This window comes from Aulostomus chinensis, chromosome 22, assembly GCF_037954235.1.
Source record: "Aulostomus chinensis isolate RoL2024-O1b breed Wild chromosome 22, RoL_Achi_v1.0, whole genome shotgun sequence".
Lineage (NCBI taxonomy): Eukaryota > Metazoa > Chordata > Actinopteri > Syngnathiformes > Aulostomidae > Aulostomus > Aulostomus chinensis.
In genome coordinates, this window is record NC_141341.1 from 148,165 (window position 1) to 173,419 (window position 25,255).

The 25,255-nt window shown below is 43.8% G+C and overlaps 1 protein-coding gene across 4 annotated transcripts; it reads left to right on the plus strand.

The window, feature by feature from the left end:
• Positions 1-2,486: 2,486 nt before the first annotated feature.
• LOC147240168 (uncharacterized) lies at positions 2,487-22,707 on the plus strand. Of its 4 annotated transcripts, none has more exons than XR_015111135.1 (7): positions 2,495-2,531; positions 9,441-9,566; positions 10,243-11,452; positions 16,541-17,249; positions 18,322-18,572; positions 18,962-19,153; positions 19,245-19,370. XR_015111135.1 is itself a non-coding variant. In XM_086192686.1 (7 exons), the coding sequence occupies exons 3-7, from the start codon at positions 10,694-10,696 to the stop codon at positions 20,747-20,749; spliced, it is 2,109 nt and encodes a 702-aa protein (XP_086048812.1). In that variant the 5' UTR covers positions 2,495-2,531; positions 9,441-9,683; positions 10,243-10,693; the 3' UTR covers positions 20,750-22,707. The 4 variants fall into 4 exon arrangements, 3 of the variants coding, with proteins under 3 accessions (XP_086048811.1, XP_086048812.1, XP_086048810.1); XM_086192686.1 differs by lacking the exon at positions 18,962-19,153 and adding an exon at positions 20,540-22,707 and having other exon boundaries at positions 9,441-9,683; positions 19,245-19,424; XM_086192684.1 differs by lacking the exon at positions 18,962-19,153 and adding an exon at positions 20,540-22,707 and having other exon boundaries at positions 19,245-19,424.
• Positions 22,708-25,255: the final 2,548 nt, after the last annotated feature.

The following is a 25,255-nucleotide window of genomic DNA, read 5'->3' on the forward strand; positions in this document are numbered from 1 at the left end:
TGGATGGATGGATAGATGGATGAATGATGGATGATGGACGGATGGATGGATGATGGATGGATGATGGATGGATGATGGATGGATGATGGATGGATGTTCATATATGAAAGCTAAAGAAGCTAGGAGAGATCTGGTCTCTCCTCCTGGAGAGTCTTTGGGGGTGCATCCTGATAGGAGAAATCACAGCAGTCCAGCCTGGAAGGAGGGAACTGTCTGAGTTTGCTCACTCACTGTGTTAAGAAGAGATTTTACTCTCTTATTAACAGCAAAACGACATGAGATTCTCTTCCATGAAACTCCATGTTAGGTTCAATCTATTGCGTGAGATCACTAGTCAGCACAGGAGCCCTGCTGAGGTGACTTGGTGGTCACAGTACATTTTACAGCCTTCATGGAGGTTATGACCTTCTTGAAGCCTAAGCATGTTTCATAAGCTTGCTTCAGGCTGACCTCATAACCCCGGGGCAGGCTAAATCCAGGTCTTTCACCAGGCCAGGACTTCTGGTATTCTGGTTTATGCTGCTAGCAGCTACTGAATTTATGACTGTCACCTTCAGATTAATGATGATGCTGAAGCTCCACCCAGTAACTTCCATATTTGGAAACATGGGATGGCTATAATCCCACATGGAGTCAGAGCATATGCTAACTGTGAATTTAAATGTAGCATCTTGTAAATAAATTGACAATGGTCCAGGGACTTTATTGAACATTGCAGTGAGCGGGAAAATCAAAAATGATGTCATAAATGTACAACAACATGATTAATGCCTTAAATTTTAGAATTCTGCTTCTGTTACAACTGTTATTTGATCACAGTCTTTTATGTTTATTTTTGAATAAAGTGCTCAAAAGTGTTTCATCTAAAAGGGAACAGGAGCAGTGTAATCCTACCGACAAATGACGAAGCAGGTCAATGAGGAGGAGGAGGCATTTGGTGGCAACAGGAGGTTTTATATCTAAAAGTAAAATAAATTCAAAGAATGCTTTATAATTCCCTGATGGCAGTGGCCTCTGATGTGATGCAGAAACTTGTTATTGATCGAGATATATGAGAAGGGTTGTGGTTAACTTTCATTTACAGCTGGTCAAAGACAAAACAAGTAAAATAAAACAGATAGTCGAGGATTTGTTGACCCATCCACACCCCAGTGTGTCTCCACCCACAGGATTTCAGGATTTTGCCTCTTGCATATCACACCTACTCTGTTTGGTGGAGAGTGGGTGTGGCTACATCAAGGGGAAAGCCTAATCTTCAATTAAAAAGACCTGTCGTGCCAAAGTGATTGAAGGGAATTCCAATACTTCAGGACTGAGGGGCATGTGAGTCTGTACACAGCGACCAATGATCTCTCACCGATTAATGGCCTCCAGCTGAAGGCTAGAATGAGATGTGGAGCTGGAGAGGAGCATGGGATGGCCATGACGGAAACCCATCACCAAGACAGCGCCCTAACTAAGCTGCTGCTCACCATATATGAGGGGGAGCCCAGTCACATGACCGAGTTTACAATGTAGAGTAATCAGCACTTGAGCAACTGTAGGGCAAGATGTTATAAAAACAAAACAAGTGAATTAAAGCGCACACAAAGATTTGCTCCAGGCAGGCAAGCAGACGAGTGATGACCACATGCAGCACTCTGGCACAAGATAAGAGCCGCAACGCACAACACAAGCAGGCAGGCACAGCAGCCACTACACAAGAAGAAACCCAATATCACACAATACACTGTGATGCTACATGTATGCGGCTTCACCTCTCACTTCTCCTTCCCTCAACAGACTTCTGCCATCCCTCCTACCTTCCCTTCCTCCTCCTTCTCTTTTTCCATTCTATCTCCAAATATTTCTTTCTCTCCTTCAGCATTGCCACTACATCCCCTGACTTCCTCTCCTCACCTCCTTCCCTCCTTTAAACCTCCCTTCTATTGATTCAACTTTCCCCTGATTTCAGCTTCAGCTTTCAAGATTCACTTCTTCACCTGGACACTGGTTTTCAGGTATTTTCAGCCGTGCTTCTGGAACATGGTGGAACTTGAGGTGCATCTACAGCGACACAAACATTTCAAAGAATAAAAAGCTCACCTCCTTCAAGTCAACCATGTTTCTTCTCTCTAAGTCTTTTCATTCATTTCAGCTTCAGCTTTTTAGGGTTTTTTTCTGTTATGTTTCAGCCATTTTCAGCTGAACATTCACGTTGCATTTTATTCAGAGGCGTTTTATTCTGGACATCATTACCATGTTCATACAAATGGATATTCAGGGTTACAGGAGCTATGGATTTTTCTCACTGGAAAAATAGATGTGATTCCAGAAACATTCATTCCTGGGGTACAAAACCATAAAACACCAGGAAATGAACAACTGGAACAAATGTTACGTTTGTCTGACTGGAGATGAGAGTTGTGTGTGTGTTTAAGTGTGCAGGAGGGTGAGAGAGGGAGGGAGTTAAATTAATCCACCTAAAGCCTCCTCAAGCTGATCAGTGTGCCCAGTGGACTAACAGCTTGGGACCTTAAAGTTGCAAGAAGGTAAGAAAACTTCGGTTTCCTTCTCACAAAAGGATTAAGTTTCTAAAATGTCAGGCAATATATCTGTCTTTGTGCAGCTGTTGTAAATCTGTTGAAATGAAGCCAGAGGTTCAGCTGGATGTTGGAGTGACTGTCCTCCACAGAGGGAGGCTCTGCTTCCTCACAACATTCACTGCGTTAGATCAGGTGGATCAAGCCTCATGAACTGGATTTTCTCAGAAATCAACAAAAGCCACGGCCCGAACTGAAACACTATGGGTTTATTTTTGCCCCCCAGGGGAACTTTTTGTTTGAACCTGAATTAACTTCATCTCCCATGTGCAACAAACTTGAGCTGAGAGTTGAATTTCATATTGTTTTATATGGATAGATAGAGATAGAGATAGATAGATAGATAGAGATAGATATCAATAGATAGATAGATAGATAGAGATAGATAGATAGAGATAGATAGATAGATAGATAGATAGATAGATAGATAGATAGATAGAGATAGATAGAGATAGATATCAATAGATAGATAGATAGATAGATAGATAGAGATAGATAGAGATAGATATCAATAGATAGATAGATGATAGATAGATAGATAGATAGAGATAGATAGAGATAGATATCAATAGATAGATAGATGATAGATAGATAGATAGATAGATATAGATATATAGATATATATATATAGAGAGAGAGAGAGAGATTATATATCTAAAGTATTTTCTCTTGGGCTGATCAACTTCTTCACTCTTGCTCGTCCCCTGTCACGTTGTCTCGTGGTTGCGTGCTGCAGGTTCCGCCTCCTCTGATAATCAGAGTTTGATGAGATTTGCAGTGGATCACGTGTTCATGTTTTATTGACATGTTTGTCTGAGATTGTTAACAATATTCACAAGTGCATTTTTTAGAGAAAACTCAGATACTCTGTTGCTGGAAATTCTCATATTACAACTCCACAATTATTAGTTGCGTTTCTATGGGTAATAAATTAAAACTTGCGTGACAGTTGCAAACCAACCTACGCTGTAACAGCTACATACAATGTAATCTCATCATGCTTTTGTTAACCACCATCTTTTCAGTCTGTCAACATCTTTTTGTTGTATCTGCTGCTGAGCCTTTGGCCTGAGCAGATCCATGACAAGCCCGAGGCCACGTGTGGCGCCGAGACCTTTGTTTGACTCTCCATCATTAGCCAGAGACATCAGCTTACATGTGAGGAGAACCATCATCCCTCCAGGAGAGATTCTCTGAATCTGAACCCCTCACCACCTGGAAGTCAAACCAATTTTAGCGACAGTTGAAAAAATAAACAAAATGACTTTTTTCAGTCTTTTCAAAACTGAGGGAATGGAGATGGTGACCCGGGTCACAGTTTTAATGACTTTGACTTGATATAAACCCTTGATTTAGACTCAAGTTAAAGACTTGGGACTTGACATTATACATGATGACTAGAATGACTTGAGTTGATTTTATCCTTTCTGTTTAAAAACAGTAAATGAAGTGAATATGGGTTACAAACAGTCAAAACATAATAATGAGAATAATAATGTATTACAGCCTTTATTTTGAAGGCCGTTTGACAGTCACTGAAATGATTTGTTCCTCCAGAGTAGTGAGCCTGTAAATGACCCCGTTGACCCTGGGGACTGTGGGAGGCTGAGAGAGGAGACATACACCGCAGGTCTGGAACATCAGCCCCTTCTAATTTAATCACCTAAACTATTAATATAGAACAACCTCAGGTTCAGATGAGTGACATCACAGCAGTATGATGTCACTATGGGCAGTACAGCAGAGAGCAGCTGAGTGTCTTTGCAGCGTTCAGCGCTGGTCTGATGCAGGAAGATGGGCAGCTAACTACTTCCTCAACAGCTAAAGGAGGCAACAGGTCTCTCCTCCTCACACAGGAAACAGTTCCCACCTTCCTGACTTCTCTGCCAGTGACAGTCAAATCTGGAATGGCTCCTACTGCCCAGGAAGATGAGCGCACGTCCAACCATCTTCTGGATTCAGACTTGATAAACTATTGAAAAGAAACTATTTAAAATATTGTGATGTCAGCTGTCGAGATATCGTCTTCAAGAGAGATTCAGGTTATAACACAGACCAGCCCCACCACCAGACCGTTACCCACAACCTGAAACATATGAAGCCAAAGTATCGCCACTCAGCTACGGGGTCAGACTGTCGTCAGGGGTGAATCACAGCCGTCGATTCTGCCTATTACAGTATTTCACCTCAGAGAATCCAGCAGATGGTAAACCCAACAGACCAAGAAAAACAACATCCCACACTTTTGAGTGACTTCAGAGCCAGAAAAATGGGCTGAGCAACTGTCTTCTTCTGCTCCTGTATTGAACATAAAAGAAGAGGGCAGTCCTAATGCTGCCAGACACTTTTAGCTTTGCCTCACCGTCCCTGACTCAGCGACCGCAGCAGTTTGAGGGCTTTGCCCGTCTGGTGTCACGCTAAAACAGGCCTGCAGGTCCAGAGTGCTTGACCCTAAGGAGGGCTAAAGAGACATCATCGTCTGAACGTGAGATGCATTACTCATGTTCTCCACCTGCAATGCCTGATTCTTGAATTAAGATAAAGCAGGCGATGGTAAACCCAAGGAGGGAGGTCACTGATGAAGGGCGGACCTTTGACACAACCCAACTTGGAGAGAGTTGATTTATTAACATTTACTTCAGAGTGACCATCATTGGTGCCCCAATCATTAATTGTAGAAAGCAATATAATAATAAAAGGGATATGACATCATCAGATCAATTCTAGGGCTTTCATCTATTGTTTTACCACCCCACTAAATTTCCTACTGGTGATCACACTCCTGCCTGGTAATCATAGACGGTATACAACAAGTGGACACATTTCAGGTCTGAAAAGTGAAGCCATCATAAAAGTTCCTCACACGGGAGGCAGAGGCTCTCTTTACTGATGAGTTTCAATCACCAGTTTCAGTCTTTAATGCAACATGAAAGTTCAGTTCAAGGTTTTCTTCAGGATGCGGATTGACAAGTCGCTCTACTATCGTGCCCAAATATGGACACATCTGTTTGAAAACACTGATAATGGCAACAGACAAAATATTGAATTAACACTTCCGCAAACCCATGAGTGATGTCACACTGGCTACATCATTTTACACCACTTTGTGCAGTCTTGAAAATTAGTGCATCAGTGATAAACTAATTTTGTTCAAACTGTAATTTTGAGCATGGAGATGAATTCATGAATTACTGGCAGCATTAACATGTCCGAGGATTCTGGCCGATGGCACTGCAGCATCTCACTTGCATCACAAGCCGCAGGGATGAGGAAGTGACAGAATGTTCATATTTAGGGTTCCATTAAACTCTTTCATTGTACCTTTTTGATTGAACTTGAGTGAAAACTCTAAAAATGTGTCCATCCATCCATCCATTTTTATTACCCCTTATCATGTTGAGGGTGGTGGGGGTGGAGCCTATCCCAGCAGCCTTCCCCCTGGACAGGTCACCAGTCCATGGCAGGGCCAACACATAGAGACAGACAACCATTGGCTCTCCCAGCCACGCCTACAGTCAATTTAGAGTCTGGATTAACCTGGTCCCCTCTTGATGTCTTTGGACTGTGGAGGAAGCTGGAGTACCAGAGAGAACCCAGCAGGAACAGGGAGAACATGGAGACTCACCCAGAAAGACCCCGTGCTGCAGCCGGGGCTCCACCCACAACCTTCTTGCTGGGGGGCTACAGTGAGGACCACTGCTCCACCGGGCTGCCCTCTAAAAATTTGTATTAATCTTAAAGTACAGCAGAAAAGTCTAACGAATTAATCGTTTTTTATTATAAAATCCTAAATCCCAAATTGGAATTTACATAATTGACTTCATAATTTACAATAACCAACGATGTCTGTCTTGAGACCCTCAGTCAGGGAGAACCAACTTCCCAAGAACCCTTTAACAGAAAACAGGTAGAACGCTCAGAGACAGAGAGGGAGGACATCCACCAGGACAGTCACAACTGATCTACACAACCACAGAACACAAGCCCACAATTCCACAAGTCAAACACCCAAAAAAACAAGAAGCACAGCTCTCGCCAGGTTGTTGAGCAGCTGCAGGAGTCGTTGCAGTTTCATAACCTCTCAACTGTGGAGACTTGCCAGAGGGACGATCCCCAGAGAGAAGACCCCTCATAGCACAGAGGCAGGTGGAGGCATGGAGGAAACAGGAAGTCGGACAGCAGTCATAATGAGCTTCCAACAACAGCCTCTCACCCAGGGTACTGGTCAGCAGGTTGGTAGTCTAAACTAAACCCAAATTAGACTTCAGGACTGGTGGTGGTGTTCAAGACTGGACTGGTGGTGGTGGGGTCAGTAGATGGGAGATCTAGCGCCAAGGTTAGCATGGTTGGTACCGACACCATCCTGCATTGTTGTACTAACACAAACTGAACCCAATCTATGAGGTTTTCTAATCTGAAGGTTTTGTTTTTTTGTTTTTTTTCCTAAATCGAACTAGACATTTGTTAGTGCTGACAGGGTTGGCTGTCAAATGCAGCTTCACGTAGCCTCAATTACTTCAGAAATTTGAAAAAGTTGCCATGATATTGAAAATGAGCACTGGCTGCATGTGCACATGTTCTTTTTCTGCAATGGCACGTGTAACAGCAATGTCTCTATGTTATAATGGGTTCCTCCGGAGGAAGCTGGGACCCCTCAGCCAACCCTGCATTAAACAGAGGTAAATCCCAGCAATCCAATTAGTGTATCACCCTTGACAGCAGGAAGAGGAGCAACAGGGAGTCTTCAGGTCAGCTGCAGGGTTTGACTTTGAGAAACTAAAAGACTGAAAAAAGAATAACTCAATGTAGTTAGAGATAAAGGCAGACTAAACATATTCTGTTTCTTATGTTACTTTATGGACAGAGACTGGATACTTACATAAACATTTCTGTCAAATTATGGAAGCCCACATTTACTTTCAAATTACATTTCTGTTCAGTTGAATAGAGTATTTGGCTCAATAACATGTGAATCAGGCATATCAAGTCGTTGCTGATTAGATGTAAAACTATCAAAATTAATTGAATTGTTTATTTTGAACATGCAAAAAATAAAACAAAGAATATTCATAAATCAGCTTTAAAACTAACTATATCAGTCAAATCAAACTGTAACTAGTCCTCTCCAGTATTATGTGCTGCTACTAACCTTCAGAACTGCTCAGGTTTATGTTGCATTTTCCTAAATATACATTATATTGTATCTTAGCTGAATTTGGTCAGCAGTATTTTAAAGAAAGAACAGCAACACACAAGTCAACATGCTGGTGACTGTACGGCTGCCTTTGTCGTATCGATTGTTCTATGTGGGCCTTGTCTGTCAAATGGATCATGACCCAAAGAGACACAGCACATTACAGTAAGTAAAGCTCATGTGTGCATCCACGTGAAGTATCATGTTGCCTCTAAGTCCCAGACAGTGTGTGGGATTAACGGCTGCCCAGCGGCCAGCCACAAAGGGTGAGACCATGAACAATGACGCACCTTCAGTCCTTTATAGAAGCATCTTACTGCTGCAGCTTATTTAATGATTCTTAAAATTGTACATGGAGGATGTAAAATCTTTAATTACCTTTTATGATCTACATTAAAGTCTCAGTTTCGACCAAAACATAATTTCAGTTTTTTTTCTTATCCATGCAGAAGTTGTAACGGTGTACCTTTTTCATCCATGGTGGAGAATCTTATTGTGACTACTTTGGCCAATTATTGTCATTGTGATATGATTTGTCATATTAAATGGAATTTTAATTTTTTATCATTATTCCCCATAAAATGATAATGGTGTGATGTTTGAGGGGGTTCTCGACCTGAGTTCAAATTGAGTTTGAAATTGCATTTTGACTCACGATTATCCTTTTTTAAAAACTGCACCATCGTTCAATTTAAAAAGCTGCAGTATTGCAAATCGATTTAGATGATTTGAGTGGCACTGATCTATAGTATTGAATGCAATGTTAATATTAGAAAAATAAATTGCAAACAAATCAGTGTGTTGCCAGAGGAGGATTCTTGGGTTGAGTTGGGTTGAAGAATCGACAGGAACATTGGAGTGGGAGGAAGTTGGAGTACCGGAGAGAACCCATGCAGGCACAGGGAGAACATGGAGACTCACCCAAAAAGACCCCATGCTGCAGCCGGGGCTCCACCCACAACCTTCTTGCTGGGGGGCCATGGTGAGGACCACTGCTCCACCAGGCCGCCCATAATAGTTGTAATAATTAATGATATTGTTTATTATGGGCAGCACGGTGGTGTGGAGTCTGCATGTTCTCCCTGTTCCTGCGTGGGTTCTCTCTGGTACTCCAGCTTCCTCCACAGTCCAAAGACATCAAGAGGGGACCAGGTTAATCCAGACTCTAAATTGACCGTAGGCGTGGTTGGGAGAGCCAATGGTTGTCTGTCTCTATGTTTTCACCCTGCCATGGACTGGTGACCTGTCCAGGGTGAACCCTGGGGTGTAAAGGGTGACCATAGTTTGAATACCAAAAACCAGCATACTCAGCTCTAAAATTTTACTCAAAGATGCCTTATAATTTCAATATATTTAATGCATGCCTTCCTTTGTATGGATCGAAAATTGTTATATTACACAAAAATAAAATAAAAAATTTAAAAAGGGAAAACATGATGTTTGGTCACCTTAGCTGTGATCCCAGACACGGATTGTGCTACTCCCCACCCAGCTTTGTTAGCTCTGGCAGATGTTACAAACAGGAAGTCTGTTCATGGCTTACACAGGTACTTGGTGTGAACCTCCAATGATTGTTTGAAGCTGCAAAAAATTTGACTGAGATTAAACATCAGGATTGGGCAATAATTTCCCCAATAAAGCAGAGATGTGTGATGTCATTGCAGGTCTAATGAATTTTGTGGAATTAGACTGATGTTTGGGGCTGCACGGTGGTGCAGTGGTCCTCACTGTGGCCTCACAGCAAGAAGGTTCCGGGTTCGAGTCCTGGCTTGCACACGGGATCTTTCTGTGTGAGTCTCCATGTTCTCCCCGTGTCTGCGTGGGTTCTCTCTGGTACTCCAGCTTCCTCCACAGTCCAAAGACATCAATTGGGGACGAGGCTGATTGATTCTCTAAATTGACCGTAGGTATGAATGTGAGTGTGAATGGTTGTTCGTCTCTGTATGTTGGCCCTGCGATGGACTGGCGACCTGTCCAGGGAGAACCCCGCCTCTCGCCCGTTGACGCTGGGATAGGCTCCACCCCCCGCGACCCTTAATGTAGGAATAAGCGGAAGACAATGGATGGATGGATGGAGATGGATGTTGGCACACTTGCCGATATCAATCATACACTTTTAGCATTGACACATTTTTGATTTTGCTATCAGAATTCCACAAGAAGTCTGGGGGCAGATTAAATGACAGGAATCTCATTACAATGTGGCTTTATGACCACCACCACCCCCCCACCCCGAATTATCAAATGTTACCTTCATTGGCTCTCTGTTGGTTATACATCTATGCATCTAATTACCTTTTTCTACCTCCTTTATAATCTCACTTACCCACTCCAGGTTTTGTAAAGTAGATAATTCATGCTTTACATGCTTCAAAATAACTGTTATATCTGTTCTTCTTGACTGCTGTGATCACTTCACTGATCTTGTTTTATCTTCTTATATCTCTTCCTCTTTCTTGGTAAAAGCTCTTAGGGATCTGATGGTGATTAGGAGCCAAAGTTAAAGGGATTATTCTTGGCTGTCGAATGCAGGAGGTCTTCAGATCCAAGAGGGATCAGCCAATCTGGGAAAGGTCCAAGACTTCTGCGCTGAGACAGTGAGAGAACCTATCAGAATATATCAGTCAAGATCTTCAGCCATGATAACTCACCACGGAACCAAGAAACCTTGCATGATACTGCAGGGGAGTTGTGAAGGCAACTGTTAAGGAGAAGTTTCTTTACTTTTGGAATACCACTGTGGAGATACTTTTCCTCTAAGAAGAGTGTATGTGGTCTACGGGGAGGTTTCATTCGTGACATGCTTTGCCCTGACGTCCAGTCCAACACAAATAACCTCCATTCATGGTGCTGGTGGTCCCAACAAATGTAAAAGCTTGGAGGACTATCAGTTGTCGAGGTGCAACTTCAATCAAATATGGCCAGAGACGTCAGTCCTCTGAGCCTCATGCCATTGTTTGGAAGACATCGGTCACTGTGCGCTTCTCTGGGGGTTTCCGCCTCCTCCTTCCCCTTACGGTCCCTAATTGTCTACTACTTCCTATCATGCACTGCAGCAGCAGGCAATTTGGTTGGCATAGAATATGAGTATGGCATTAGTCCTAAATTTGTTTGCACTCCTATTCCCCCGGACGCAGACCCTAGCTGCTACTCCCCACCCAGTGTGCCCCATGGACCGGGCAGTAATGGCCACAGTAACACCCAGAATGGCAGCAGCCGGAGAGCCATGATGTCTGATGAGGCAAAAGCCACTATCTTGCACTTGAGAGAGAGCCTTGTACGGCAGAAGGAAACCATCTTAGACCAGCGGGAGACCATCAGAGAGCTGACCGCCAAACTCACCTTGTGTGAGGGCTTTGGTGGTCACCGTAGCACTGGCCACCATGACAGCCACCACAACAATCACCATGAGAACCATCACGACACTCATCATGAAAACCATCATGACAGCCACCATGATGACCACCATGGGCATCACGGTAGTCATCACACATCGTCGCCCCCACACCACGGGCCTTCAGCGTATCACAATAACGATCACCACTACTCCCACAGCAGTCACAGATCAGACCCACACCACAGGGAGGGCTCATCCTACAGCAAACACAACTCCTTTTCTCCAGAGCAGACTGGGAAAACCCTGCAAACATTGAAGGAGCGCCTGGAGAACTTGCAGGTGTGTGTTGCAATCATCTTCTTTATAGTCAGTACTGGGAACCCCTCTGCAACTAGACAAGCAGGTCCATTTCAAGTGATGTGTGTTCTGGTAAAAATTAAGGGTGTACCAGCACTTGGTAGCCAAGCATGTTTGACCCCTAAAGTCCAGTTCAGTCCTGCCCAGTCACTGCGGGCTGTGTCTGGGCAGGACTCAGGAGGGTCAGGCTTGGTTCAGTTGGACTTGGGCACAGTACGTAACTAGCATGATGGCTAACTATGCCCGAGGACAGAAAAGTCCATTGTGCTGTTTAACTGTGGTTCATCAAAACAAAACAATCACACTGTGATGACATAAATATGCTCAACCCAGAATGTAATGTGAGTGCAGGGCAGCAAGGGAGTGGTGAGGGAAGAACATTATGCCCAGCCATGGTCCAAAACAAACAAGTAATGTATGAGTGTGCCATAAGCCTATTAGACCACTCCACTTTGTCCCATTACCCCACAGTTGCAGGTAAGGAAATCCCAACTTCTATATGGCAATGAGCCATTTTCTCGACCTCCACCAACTCCACCAAACTGACTCTGCAGAGGCACATAAAAAGGAATTTCTTTATTTCAAAAGATTGATCCAATGGGCACCACTTAGGGACCAACAATTATATAATCAGCACCATGAGTTGGTAAAACAGTGCCCCAAATAAGAAGAAAATATTTAGCTCACTCTTGGAAGTAAATGGCAAAATGAGTGTGAAATCATAAAAACATTACCAGGTGTCAATATGTCTTATCAATAGTGCTCAATATTGTAGTTTTCTTTCAGTAAGGAGCCAGAGGTAAATAACAACTTAAGTTGGTCCAAAACTGAGCTCCACTGTACTGATCTTTAAAAGTCATCTCATTCCAGGGCACATCTTTGGCCCACATTCATGCCTGAGGTGGTTTGCTAACTCAACAGCCTTTCAAAATCTGTCATATGTCTTCTCAATATGAGTAGTTTGTTTTTTGTTAACTCTTAAATCTCTACACCACCTGTAACCTCTACATGAAATATTAAATCCACCCATTTTAAAGGCTGCATGCTGCCTCCAAATGGAACTCATATTTAAGACATACCTGGAGTTCACAAGTTGTTTACAAGAAACAACAAATGAACTTGTATCTTTCATTACTTTTCTCATAAAAGGTCATCATTTATGGGAACTCGTGAACACCAAAAACATGACCCCACTGGATGGATTTTAGTGGCACAAAGTGGTCATCAAAACAGAGTCTGCTGAAGTTGTTGAACACAAACAATAAAATGCTAATACACAAGTCAACTGAACAACTGAAAATTTTGAATACCTGTTGCAGAAAGAGTGAATGAAAACATGCATTCTTATGATACAATTACAGAAAAATGTGCATAGTGTCTGTTTTTTCAGATGAATTAACATGTATTGTTAACTAAAGAGGGAGGCCTGGTGGATCAGTGGTCCTCACTGTGGCCCCCGGCAAGAAGGTTGTGGGTGGAGCCCCGGCTGCAGCACGGGGTCTTTCTGGGTGAGTCTCCATGTTCTCCCTGTTCCTGCTGGGTTCTCTCTGGTACTCCAGCTTCCTCCACAGTCCAAAGACATCAAGAGGGACCAGGTTAATCCAGACTCTAAATTGACCGTAGGCGTGGCTGGGAGAGCCAATGGTTGTCTGTCTCTATGTGTTGGCCCTGCCATGGACTGGTGACCTGTCCAGGGGGAAGGCTGCTGGGATAGGCTCCACCCCCACCACCCTCAACAGGAGAAGAGGAAGAACATGGAGGGATGGAGGGACGGATGATGGATGATGGAGGGATGAATGGAGGGATGGATGGATGGATGGATGATGGCTGGATGGATGATGGCTGGATGGATGATGGCCGGATGGATGATGGATGATGGCTGGATGGATGATGGCTGGATGGATGATGGATGGATGGATGGATGATGGATGGATGGATGATGGAGGGATGATGATGGATGGATGGATGATGGCTGGATGGATGATGGATGTTGGCTGGATGGATGATGGCTGGATGGATGATGGAAGGATGGATGGATGGATGATGGAGGGATGATGATGGATGGATGATGTTGGATGATGGCTGGATGGATGATGGAAGGATGGATGGAGGGATGATGATGGATGGATGATGTTGGATGATGGATGGATGATGATGGATGGATGGATGGATGATGGATGGATGGATGTTCACCAAAGATCTGTGTTGAACTTACTCTTTGTTGTGTTTGTTTCCAATGCAACTTCTCTTTTATCGTATCCACATTTAGGGGAGTTGCATGATGCATTTACTAAAACAAAAATTGCTTTTTCGTTGAGCTGTATTTAAGTTTAAAAAATAGGGACACAAGGAAAAGAACACTGCTGTTCTACACCACACACACGAAAATGCTTAGTAATGTGTCTACAGGACAGTGTGCAGGGAGGGGGAAGCCTATCAGAGGTTTTACTTAAATGGGGTCAAATTTTGCGTCATTAAGGTCATGAGCTCAGCAACCAAATCAGCTGCCAGCAATGTTCCTTTCATGAAGACTTGAGTACACAACCAGAAACTGCATGTAGTCAGTGCAATAAATGTTAATTATATTTGCACATTTTCTCTATTGAGTATTTACAATTCACAAAGATGATGTTATGATTCAAGGCTTTTTTTTAAATTTATACACAAATGTTTCGAAAGTAAGACACAAACATTGACTGATACCTGATCCAATCATCAAGCTTGTGTCTTTAACACCTACGATTGATAATCATTTCAAGGTAAAATGATCCTGCAGCAGTCTGCAGTTATTTATTGGCTTCACCTCCAACTGGCATTATGAGAAACATGACACAAAAGTGACAATGGCAGGCTTCACAAAACGTGGTACAATTATTCTAATAATGAGCACTCATCTGTATGGCTTTAGACAGAAATGTGTTTTTTAGAAATTTAACCAATTGCAGGAGTAAATACAAGAAAGTTGTGTCTAAATTTTATCCAATTTTTTTTTTAAATTTCCATTTTGCAAAAATTACATGAGAGTGTGCCTGGGTGACAGAGTTAAACAAGTGTAGAGAGAATGAGACCAAGTGACCATGTCATCCCTGCATCGTGTTCAAAGCCAGAATACAGTCAGGAGGACAGTTACAAGACATTCTTCTCAGGGGTCTGCACACTTTCCAAAACTTTATGTAAATCTTTGTCATGCGGAATGTGAAGTTGGTAATGGTGACACATCTAACCTGCAGAAACCCCTGGACAAACATCAAATATATCCAAAAGCTGAGAATTGAACCATGTTTGATTTACTCTTGTTAGCAACGCACCATGAAATTGAGAAGTTTGGACTTAATTTTTTGCAACTGAAATTAAGGAAAAGTCTAGGTTTTGGTACTTATATCGGTTCAAATGTGAACAGGACCCAACACTGACCACTTTTGTTGTGAAAATGCTATTAGACAACTCACAGTTAATATAATGGCTCGTGTGTCCACGGGGCCTGACAGGAAGCCACTCTAATTTGATTAACCTTCACCCTGGAGAGAGATGAGCGACGCACAAGGGAGGAAGTCTGAGATCCAGATCACCACATCACAGTGTTGTTACATGTACTTTCATTTAGCTTAGTGTTTATTCCACTTTGGTAATCCTAGTCAGATTAAGGATATTCCCCATATGAAACTAGGCCAAGACAGACGCAGCGTTTGGTATTTGTCAACGGACAGAAAAGGGAGAGGAAAGGTGTTGCTAGCAGAGGAAGCCCATAGCCCCAGTCAAAATCTGAAAATGGCCTAATTCATTTCACTGTGTTTTTTTTATTTTACGAAAAGAACAATTGTTTGTGAAAGTGTGCCTGCAGTCCTGTTAAGACTGTATCCATCCATGACTTGACACTAGATAATATTAGCCAACTGAATAGAAACATGGTACATACAATTTTAACATTTCATAATAATATAAGCCTTTACAAGACTTAAAATTTTTTAAAAATGGTTGTTTCAATATTACTTCATCCGTAATCTGGACCTGTCTTTATTACATATGGGTTAGATCTATCACATTAATATCATACTGAATGTAGATTTGTCCAGTAAAATAGAAACAAACTCCTCTGTGTCTGGTAATGCATTCACTGACATGTTCTATGTAATTCCAATCTGTTGTTTTCACCAATATTTAATCTTCATTCCACTGTGAACCTACACAGCATGGAATCATCGGGCGGACCTGAAACTGTAGTCTTTGTCAACTATGAAAAATGTACTTTCTTTTCTGTGTTGCCGCATCTGAAACAAGCCATGAACCTGTTTCTGCTGCATGATAAACCACAGGCGTCACATTGCTAAACCTGAAAGCTGCTGCCCCTCTGAAAGCCTCATTATCTGTGCAGGGGGTCTCAGGTCATGCTCAGGGAAAGTGCTGCCAGAAATCCCCTCTAATATCCCTCACAAGTGTGAGACAGAAAAAAGGCAGAGCCAGGATTTACCCTCTGTCCCGCTGGCTGCTGGCCTCTGGCTTCGCACTGAGGGGCGCAAGCCAACCTCACCTTCAATTAGTTTCATCCTCCTTGATGAGAATATTAATCACGGCGTGCGCTGGCAGAGAATGAAGCCGGATTTTCTGCTAGAGAAGACAAGGATGAAGAGGATATGAAGGGAGGGGCAGAAGAAATTACAGCAATTGTTTTTCGTTCACTACAGATCAATGAACTTACTGCATATCACACTCGGCATGTCTCCAACTGGTAGAGTTATGATTTTTGGATCAGTGGTTTAGGTTGGTCACATAGTAGCTGGAGTGCAGTGAGTTCAGTCTTGGGCAGCACTGCACTTCACTCAAAGTTGACATTTTTTCAATTTTCTACAACAAAAAAAGAAGCCAAAATTCAGCATCTCATCACTCTTTTTTGAATGGAATAAAAATGCTCCTGAAACAATTAACAATTGATGTAGTCCTAGTGTACAGACTGTAAATCTGCCAAAACTGACTGAATTAAGTAAATGTTTGTGTGTGTGTGTGTGTGTGTGTGTGTGTGTGTGTGTGTGTGTGTGTGTGTGTGTGTGTGTGTGTGTGTGTGTGGATACGCAGGCGAGAAACTCCTCCAGTTCCTACTCCAGCTCTCTGAGAGAACTCCTCCAGAGGAAGATCACAGCTCTGGAGGAGCAGCTGCACAGCTACTACAGGGATCACCATGACTATGGTCACCACAGCGACCACCATGGGGAGCACCATAATGACCACCATGATGACCATAACAGCGGGAGCCATCATGATGACCATCATGATAACCGCTATGACGACCATCATGGCAGTGGTCACCACAATGACCTGCATGAAAGCCATCACAGTAACCACCGTGGTAACCGTCACTACAATCATCACGGCAGCCATTATAATCGCCATCATGATCACCACTATGATCGCCATGACTGGCACCACGGCCGGTATTACGGTCACTCTGGTAACCAACACAGCAATAGTCATGATGACCATCACAACAATCACCACAACAGCCGCCATAACTACCATGATGACCATCATGGAAGGGGTGACCACGATGATCATCATGATCACCATTATAGTCCCAGCGACCACCACAATGACCACCACGATGACCACCACAATGACCACCACGATGACCACCACGATGACCACCACAGTAATGAGCCTCACCCAGGCATCGATCATCACCCCCACCATCTGCCCTTCGGCAGCAAAGAGATGAGTGGGCGCAGTGTCGGACACAGCAAGCTGGAATCAGTGCTCAGTCAGCTGCACCATAGCAGCACCGACCACGGTACACACTACATGCCATAGCAGCACTGACCACAGTACATGCCCCACGCCATAGCAGCACTGACTGAAGTACACACCACACACCATAGGAGCACCGACCACAGTACACACAATACGCCATATCAGCACTGACCACAGTACACGCCACATGCCATAGCAGCACCGACCACGGTACATGCTACATGCAATAGCAGCACTGACAACAGTACATGCCCCACGCCATAGCAGCACTGACCGAAGTACACACCACACACCATAGGAGCACCGACCACAGTACACACAATACGCCATATCAGCACTGACCACAGTACACGCCACATGCCATAGCAGCACCGACCACGGTACATGCTACATGCGATAGCAGCACTGACAACAGTACACGGCCCATGCCATAGCAGCACTGACAACAGTACACGCCACATGCCATAGCAGCACCGACCACGGTACATGCTACATGCGATAGCAGCACTGACAACAGTACACGGCCCATGCCATAGCAGCACTGACAACAGTACACGCCACATGCCATAGCAGCACCGACCACGGTACACGCTACATGCGATAGCAGCACTGACCAAAGTACACACCAAACACCATAGGAGCACCGACCTCAGTACACATCACACACCACAGCAGCACTGACAACAGTACACGCCACACACCATAGCAGCACCTACCACTGTACACGCCACATGCCATAGAATTACCTGCCACAGTACACACCACACGCCATAGCAGCACTGACCAAAGTACACACCACACACCATAGGAGCACTGACAACAGTAAACGCCACACGCCACAGCAGCACTGACCACAGTATACGGCCCATGCCATAGCAGCACTGACAACAGTACACGCCACATGCCATAGCAGCACCGACCACGGTAACTGCCACACGCCATAGCAGCACCTACCACTGTACACGCCACATGCCATAGCATTACCTGCCACAGTACACGCCACACGCCATCGCAGCACTGACAACAGTACACGCCACAAGCCATCGCAGCACTGACAACAGTACATTACCATTGCCAAGCTAAATATGAAGTCTTATTTTGTCATCATGCAGGAAACCACAAGAAGCTCAAAAGTCCTGGTGCGTTCATGCTTGACTTCCCCATGAGGACCAACTACATGTATGCCAGGATGAAACGGACGGTGGTCAATGAGATATTCGCTCTGTCAATCTGCCTGTGGCTGAAAGCAGGGGTGGGACCTGGACTTGGTACCCCATTCTCCTATGCTGTACCTGGGCAGGCCAATGAACTGGTTCTAATTGAATGGGGGAGTAATCCCATGGAGCTGCTCATTAATGACAAGGTAAATGATTGGGCTATAGGTCACATGGTGAGGGTGCAGTGTAGGTCACATGGTTTGGTTGACGTGTAGGTCACACAGTGAGGGTACAGTAAAGCAACTCTTAATTTGATTAAGTTGTAGCGATCTGGTAAAAATGGAGAAGTCTTAAAAAGCAGGGACTGAAGCGCCCAGTGGCTGCAGGTTTTCATTCCAACCAAGCAAAAGCAACACCCGACTTGACTTAAATCAACAAAGCAGTGTGCACGCAGCTTAGCTGTTGGATCAGCCTGCAGCCACACGGCTCTTTCGTGGATCAGTTTGACGCCCCTGAATTTAAGCCTTTTTCTTAGTTTGAAAGAGAAGTTGAATGAGATTTTTCACAGTCAGATTATGAATTCCTAATCTTGCAGGAATTCCAGGAAAGGCTGATTCCTTCCCCCCTAAGACAAAAATGTGCTAAGTGATCTGCAAGTTTCCCAGTTGAATCGTCGACACTGAATTTTTGGGTTCGTTTCCACATTGTTCAAAGGCTTCGCTGCCTCTTTCAGTCCTCCTCAAGATCTGTACCTCTGTTTCTACGTAGCTGTAACTTGCCAGGCAAGGTACTGCGAGCTCATTGATTCTTGCACAGAAATCATCCTCTGCTTTGAAGAGACGCAACTGACTTCTTGGTTTCCATCTCTGTGTGTTCAGGCAGTGACGTTGCCCATCACAATGACAGATGGGAAGTGGCATCACGTGTGCGTGACATGGTCAACCCGTGATGGTGTCTGGGAGGCCTACCAGGATGGGGTGTTAAAGGGTTCAGGACAAAACCTCTCAGGCTGGCACCCCATCAAACCAGGAGGGCTCTTTATTCTGGGGCAGGAGCAGGTGAGACCCCCAATTTCTGACGGCAGTCACCAAAAACAGACGTGTTCTTTGTTAACATGATTATGAAATTGGCCCCAATGTGACAGCTGCCAGGCTCTTGAATGAGCCATTATCTTCCCACATTTCAGTCACACATGTGCCTGCAGGTAGTGGCCGTGTTCAGAAGGATTAGATCATGTACAGATGATACAGAGACAACTTGCAGCAGCCAGTCAAAATTATTTGTGTTTGAACCCAAGCGCCTATGTAGCAAATATCATATGATGGATGGTGGTTAAAATAAATAAGTGTTAACATCAGCTGGCTCAGGTCCAGGATGCTGGTTAGCTTAGCCCAGTGGCTGGTAGTGGGTGGGAAGTGTTAGCATTAGCTAGCTCAGGTCCAGGCTAGTTAGCTTAGCGCAGTGGCTGGTAGTGGGTGGGAAGTGTTAGCATCAGCTAGCTCAGGTCCAGGATGCTGGTGTGTCCAGCAGGAATCCTCCTCATCATCATCAGCAGTAGCAGCAGTCGCTCTTCTAGTCCTCAGCAAACGTTTGGTTCTGTTGACCCAAGTTCCAGTGGAGCTTTGGAGGTGCTGCGTCAAATCACTGCTCCCAGTCAGGAAAGTAGTTCCGGCTACGTGTCTGATTCTACCACTACAACGTCTCCTCATGTTAAACTGGTATTTAACAATACAACTGTAGTTACATTAATGCAGGCAGAGACGGAGCTACGCTAACACTTCCCACCAACTACCAGTATTGTGCTAAGCTAACTAGCATGGGCCTCGGCTACCTGGAGAAGGGGCTCTGTCACTGAATAAAGTTTTCTAAACTACAAAATAATATTCACAATAATGTTGCTGGCTGGATCACATATAACCTTATTTTTCCAACAGTGAATTTAATTTAAGAGGCTGATGTCACTGAATAAAGTTTTCTAAACTACAAAATAATATTCACAATAATGTTGCTGGCTCAAGGGTCACAGGTAAACCACCATCTTCTTCCATCAGGTTACTTATGTAAACCGATGTAATCAGTTTAAAAAAATATAGCTTAAATTTTGTATTCTTTTCGTAAGTTCAAGTTTTCCTTCATTTGACATCTCGGCACCCTCCTCATTGACTCTCCACAGGACACAATGGGGGGCCGCTTCGACGTCACTCAGTCCTTCATGGGAGAGATGTCAGATCTCCAGTTCTGGTCCAGAATCCTGACCCCCAGTGAGATCTACAACCTGGGAACCTGTGAAGGACACATGGTTGGTGATGTCATGTCCTGGGAGCAGGAATCAGTGGAGCTCCACGGTGGGCTCTCAGAGTTCCCCTTTGACCCTTGCCACTGACGACGCACAGGACTGTGGGCTGGTCCCATGTAAAGGATAATGTGTCCAAACATGGCTGGCGATGGGAGGAAGTGGCTTGGCCATAATGAGGGAATCATTTTCTCCCTGGCCCAGGTTTCCATCACATTAGAGTGCTTATAATACAAACACCCACAAGCAACAGGAAGATCAAAGACTTCTTTAGCTTTTTATATATTTTTTGCCATTCTTGTCCAATCTTTCTGCCTTCTGTCCTCACGTCTCCGCTCTCAGCAAGATGACTTTGAAGGCTCAAAGCTTTTGGATTTACCGTCTGTGTGGTCATGACTGCAGCTGCTCAGCAGCTATAATAGGATTTCCTTCCATCACAGGAGGTCCAAAGGTTGCTTGTTGCCATGAGCTCACCTGTGCTAGCTTGTTTTGCTCGTTATCTTATTGAGAGGAGAAGATGGAATATTCAGTGTGTCTGTTCCTGTGCAGATTTAAAACTTATTAGGCAAGTCTACTTTTACAGAAACCCCAGGAAATCAGTTTTGCACACTGAGATTTTCACTTTTTTATAGCTGTATTTCATATTGAAAAATATACAAGAAAATCTACGAGTATATTCAGATATGTGCTTGTGTTTAAAGAGAACCAAAAATGACACAAGCATGAATAAATCGAGAAGTAAGTACAAAAAAGACAAATGAAGAAATGCATCAATAAATGGAGAACTAAATGATCAGATACAAGTACATGACAAAGGCTGTTTCTGCATTTTTACATTGATTCGTTTCTACATTTCCTCATTTTTCTGCATTTTATGAGTTTATTTGTTCTTATGTCATGTTTTATTTTTAATTTTGCTTTATGTCTTTTTATTGCTTCATCGGTGCAGGACTGAGTATGACATTATATTCTCTCTTGTAAGCAGATTGTTTGCCGTTGTCATTACATAAGAGCACCACATCTCAACATCAAACGAGACTCCTTATGGCCATGAGGCACCTGACGGCGGCGATACAGGTCAACTGATCCTCAACTTGTCACTAACACTGATGTCTCCTCGGCCACCGCCAGCTTACAGCAGGATTGGTTTGTCGCCAGCTGATCTGATCCTGCCTATTTTTGTGTGGCCTCAACCACACGGCACAGACGCACGCACACACACACACACACACACACACACACACACACACACACACACACACACACACACACAGCTGCTAAAAAGAGAAGGTCAGCTGATGCTATACTTGTTACAACAAAAAGGATTTTGTATAATGTTATATCACAGCCAGTTTTTAAATTATATTTATTCATGTATTTCTATCATTTCATCTTTTTAAATAAGTCCAAAGTACGTAGCACTTTCTCCACCCACTCCTCACCATTGAGAGTGAGCTGCTTATTATTTCTTCAACACAAACCTTTCTGAGTTCAACTCAGATCCCATTCCACTTGATTAAACTGTTTTTCTGTGGTAAAATGGAGATGTGGTCCAGATGCTGAGAGAACCCATCACCATGGCAACATCAGATAGCCCATCACTGTCACACGATTGCTGTAAATAGCTACTGAATGTTAATTTGACTGTAATGCCAAGAAGAGCAGCTCGTTGCACAGTCTTCTTCTCATGATAGTGGGCCAAAAGTGTGTTTCATTTGTGCATTTCTTCTGTTTTTGTTACATAGATTTTCCTGCTAACCCAGTGTAGTTTATAAGATGTTTCTTGACATGCAATAAAACATTAATTACAAGTTAATAAAATAAATTGCTAACGTAAAACTTGCATATCCTGGCCTTTGGTGTACATTTTAACATTTGTTAGCTTGTCTTCTGTTTTGTTTGTTCTTGTGTCATCACTGTAAATGTACAAAGTATTTCTGTGCTCAGTCATATATAAGCCAAAACTATAAACTGAATTTTAAGACTTGAAGAAGGAAGAAAATGCAGTATAAATGCTGTCAAATATTTGTAAATATCACAATTTTGAATAAAAGAGAAATGAAGATTTTATGAATTTTGAATTGGACTAATTTCTTTGATGTGGTGCAGCTGATCTAGGAGCCGACTGATTATCCAACGTAAGGTTGTGCGCAGGTGCATGTTTGAAGCTAAGAGTGAGGACAAGCATGTGAAGGTAACTGCACAAGCATGAATATGTGAGCGTGAACAAGCAGTGCACGTGCTTGTGCACACATGCGTGTGCATACGTACTCTTGTTGGAAGGAGAACCCTCACCTGCAGCCACCAGACTGAAGTTGTTCACACCAAACACGACTGATTTCGTACACACGCATGTGACTGACGTGTCCGTGGCACGAGTGAGATTGAACTTTGAGAGTGAATCTGTCAGATGACTAATAGTTGAATTTAGCTCACCGTGATAAATTTCCTTGGAACAAAGTCAAAACATGGTGAAGGAGCCACTAAAGCTGATTGTTGAAGTCTGTGTGTGTCTGCAGGGAGTTTGGGATGCTTTGCTGACTTGAGGTTGTTGCTGACAGATGTTCTGACACCATGCTAATGCTAGCAGGGACGACTAGCAGCACTGTTCTCATTCCTGTTAGCAGCGTCTCTGCAAATGTTCACATCAGCTTTGTCGAACTACACAAAAGCACCTTTGTTGTTTTTTTGTAAATGCTATAGACTTGAGTGAACATCAGAGCAGCTTTGACTGTCAGCAGGTTCATGATATTTGTTAACAAAATGGTTTTGGCTAAATCTTCAAACCAGCATTTAAGTGGTGTAAAGATCTGGAATCATCCACCTGCTCTCAGTATTTTAGAAGAGTAGCGAGGGATTAACTGTCTCTTCATCATTCTTTATCTCTATCAGTCAGCTGTGTCTTCACACCATGTCTTCTATAATCCTGTTTCCATGGAAACCAGGGATCTCTTTGTGAATGTGATTTTCTGCGTTTGATACCATGGTGGGGGTAGGGGGAGTTGTTCATTTGACCGTCTGTCAATGTTGCCACATCCCTGTTAGCTTGTGCTGCAGACAGATGTTAAACACATTACCTGACGGAGCTATTTGTGTGTTTTGATCATGAATAAGTGCTGTTACCAGACTTTACCAGTAACATTGTGCATGAGAACCATCTCAGTACACACCAGGGCCACTGGCAGCTTAATAAGGGCACGACTCCCATGATCCCATGTTGCTTCCGGACTACAACTATGGCTTTATTTTAGGAAATTAGACAATAAGCATTGACAATCTATTTTGCATAGAGTGTCATGGAAACAGTCCTCAAATTCTCTCATCTCCAGGTCAGTGACCTGAACTCAGGTGTGCGGTTCCCAGCAGCTTAAGATACTAGCAGGTTCAGTTCTACATCAGATCTACCGTTAAACACCAGACTGGTGGATGGTGGAGGTTCAGTTCTACATCAGATCCACCAGTAAACACCAGACTGGTGGATGGTGGAGGTTCAGTTCTACATCAGATCCACCAGTAAACACCAGACTGGTGGATGGTGGAGGTTCAGGTCTACATCAGATCCACCAGTAAACACCAGACTGGTGGATGGTGGAGGTTCAGTTCTACATCAGATCCACCAGTAAACACCAGACCAGTGGATGGTGGAGGTTCAGGTCTACATCAGATCCACCAGTAAACACCAGACTGGTGGATGGTGGAGGTTCAGTTCTACATCAGATCCACCAGTAAACACCAGACCGGTGGATGGTGGAGGTTCAGTTCTACATCAGATCCACCAGTAAACACCAGACCGGTGGATGGTGGAGGTTCAGTTCTACATCAGATCCACCAGTAAACACCAGACTGGTGGATGGTGGAGTGGTGGAGTCTTAAAAACCTGGGTTGCTAACAAGAGTCTAGAGGAGCCTACAGAGGTCATGGAGGTCATTAAAGGTCATCAGGGGGAACACAAGAAGCCTGAAGCTCAGTGGTGGTGACCTTGAAGTCATGTCAAGTCAGTTTTATTTCTAAAGCACCAAATAATGACAAAAGTTTCCATTCATCCATTTTCTTCCACTTATTCCTGTTAAGGGGGGGCGGGGTTGGAGCCTATCCCAGCATCTACGGGCGAGACGCGGAGTTCACCCTGGACAGGTCACCAGTCTATCGCAGGGCCAACAAATAGAGACAAAAAAAACATTCACACTCACTTTAGAGTGTCAATCAGCCTCGTCCCCAAATTGATGTCTTTGGACTGTGGAGGAAGCTGGAGTACCAGAGAGAACCCAGCAGGAACAGGGAGAACATGGAGACTCACCCAGAAAGACCCCGTGCTGCAGCCGGGGCTCCACCCACAACCTTCTTGCTGTGAGGCGACAGTGCTGACCACTGCACCACCGTGCAGCCTGACAAAAGTTTTCTCATGATATTTTAAAGTAGAGCAGGTCTAGAACCGCACAAATTAATTGATTCAACAGTTCCCCATGAAACAGAACACCTTTTAACATGTTCAGTGTGAAGCAGACGCAGGGGCGGCCGTCTGCCTCAAGCTGTTGGAGGGAAACAGAGCACGAGGAAGAGACAGGCAGAATGAAGACAGATGGATGGGGAGCACAG

Bases quoted from the DNA above. Each gene is read 5' to 3' on its own strand.
- LOC147240168 (XM_086192685.1), top strand. From the start codon at position 10,694: ATGGCCAGAGACGTCAGTCCTCTGAGCCTCATGCCATTGTTTGGAAGA. The intron at 11,453-16,540 runs GTGTGTGTTGCA...GTGGATACGCAG, and splicing joins AGCGCCTGGAGAACTTGCAG to GCGAGAAACTCCTCCAGTTC. The intron at 18,573-19,244 runs GTAAATGATTGG...CTGTGTGTTCAG, and splicing joins AGCTGCTCATTAATGACAAG to GCAGTGACGTTGCCCATCAC.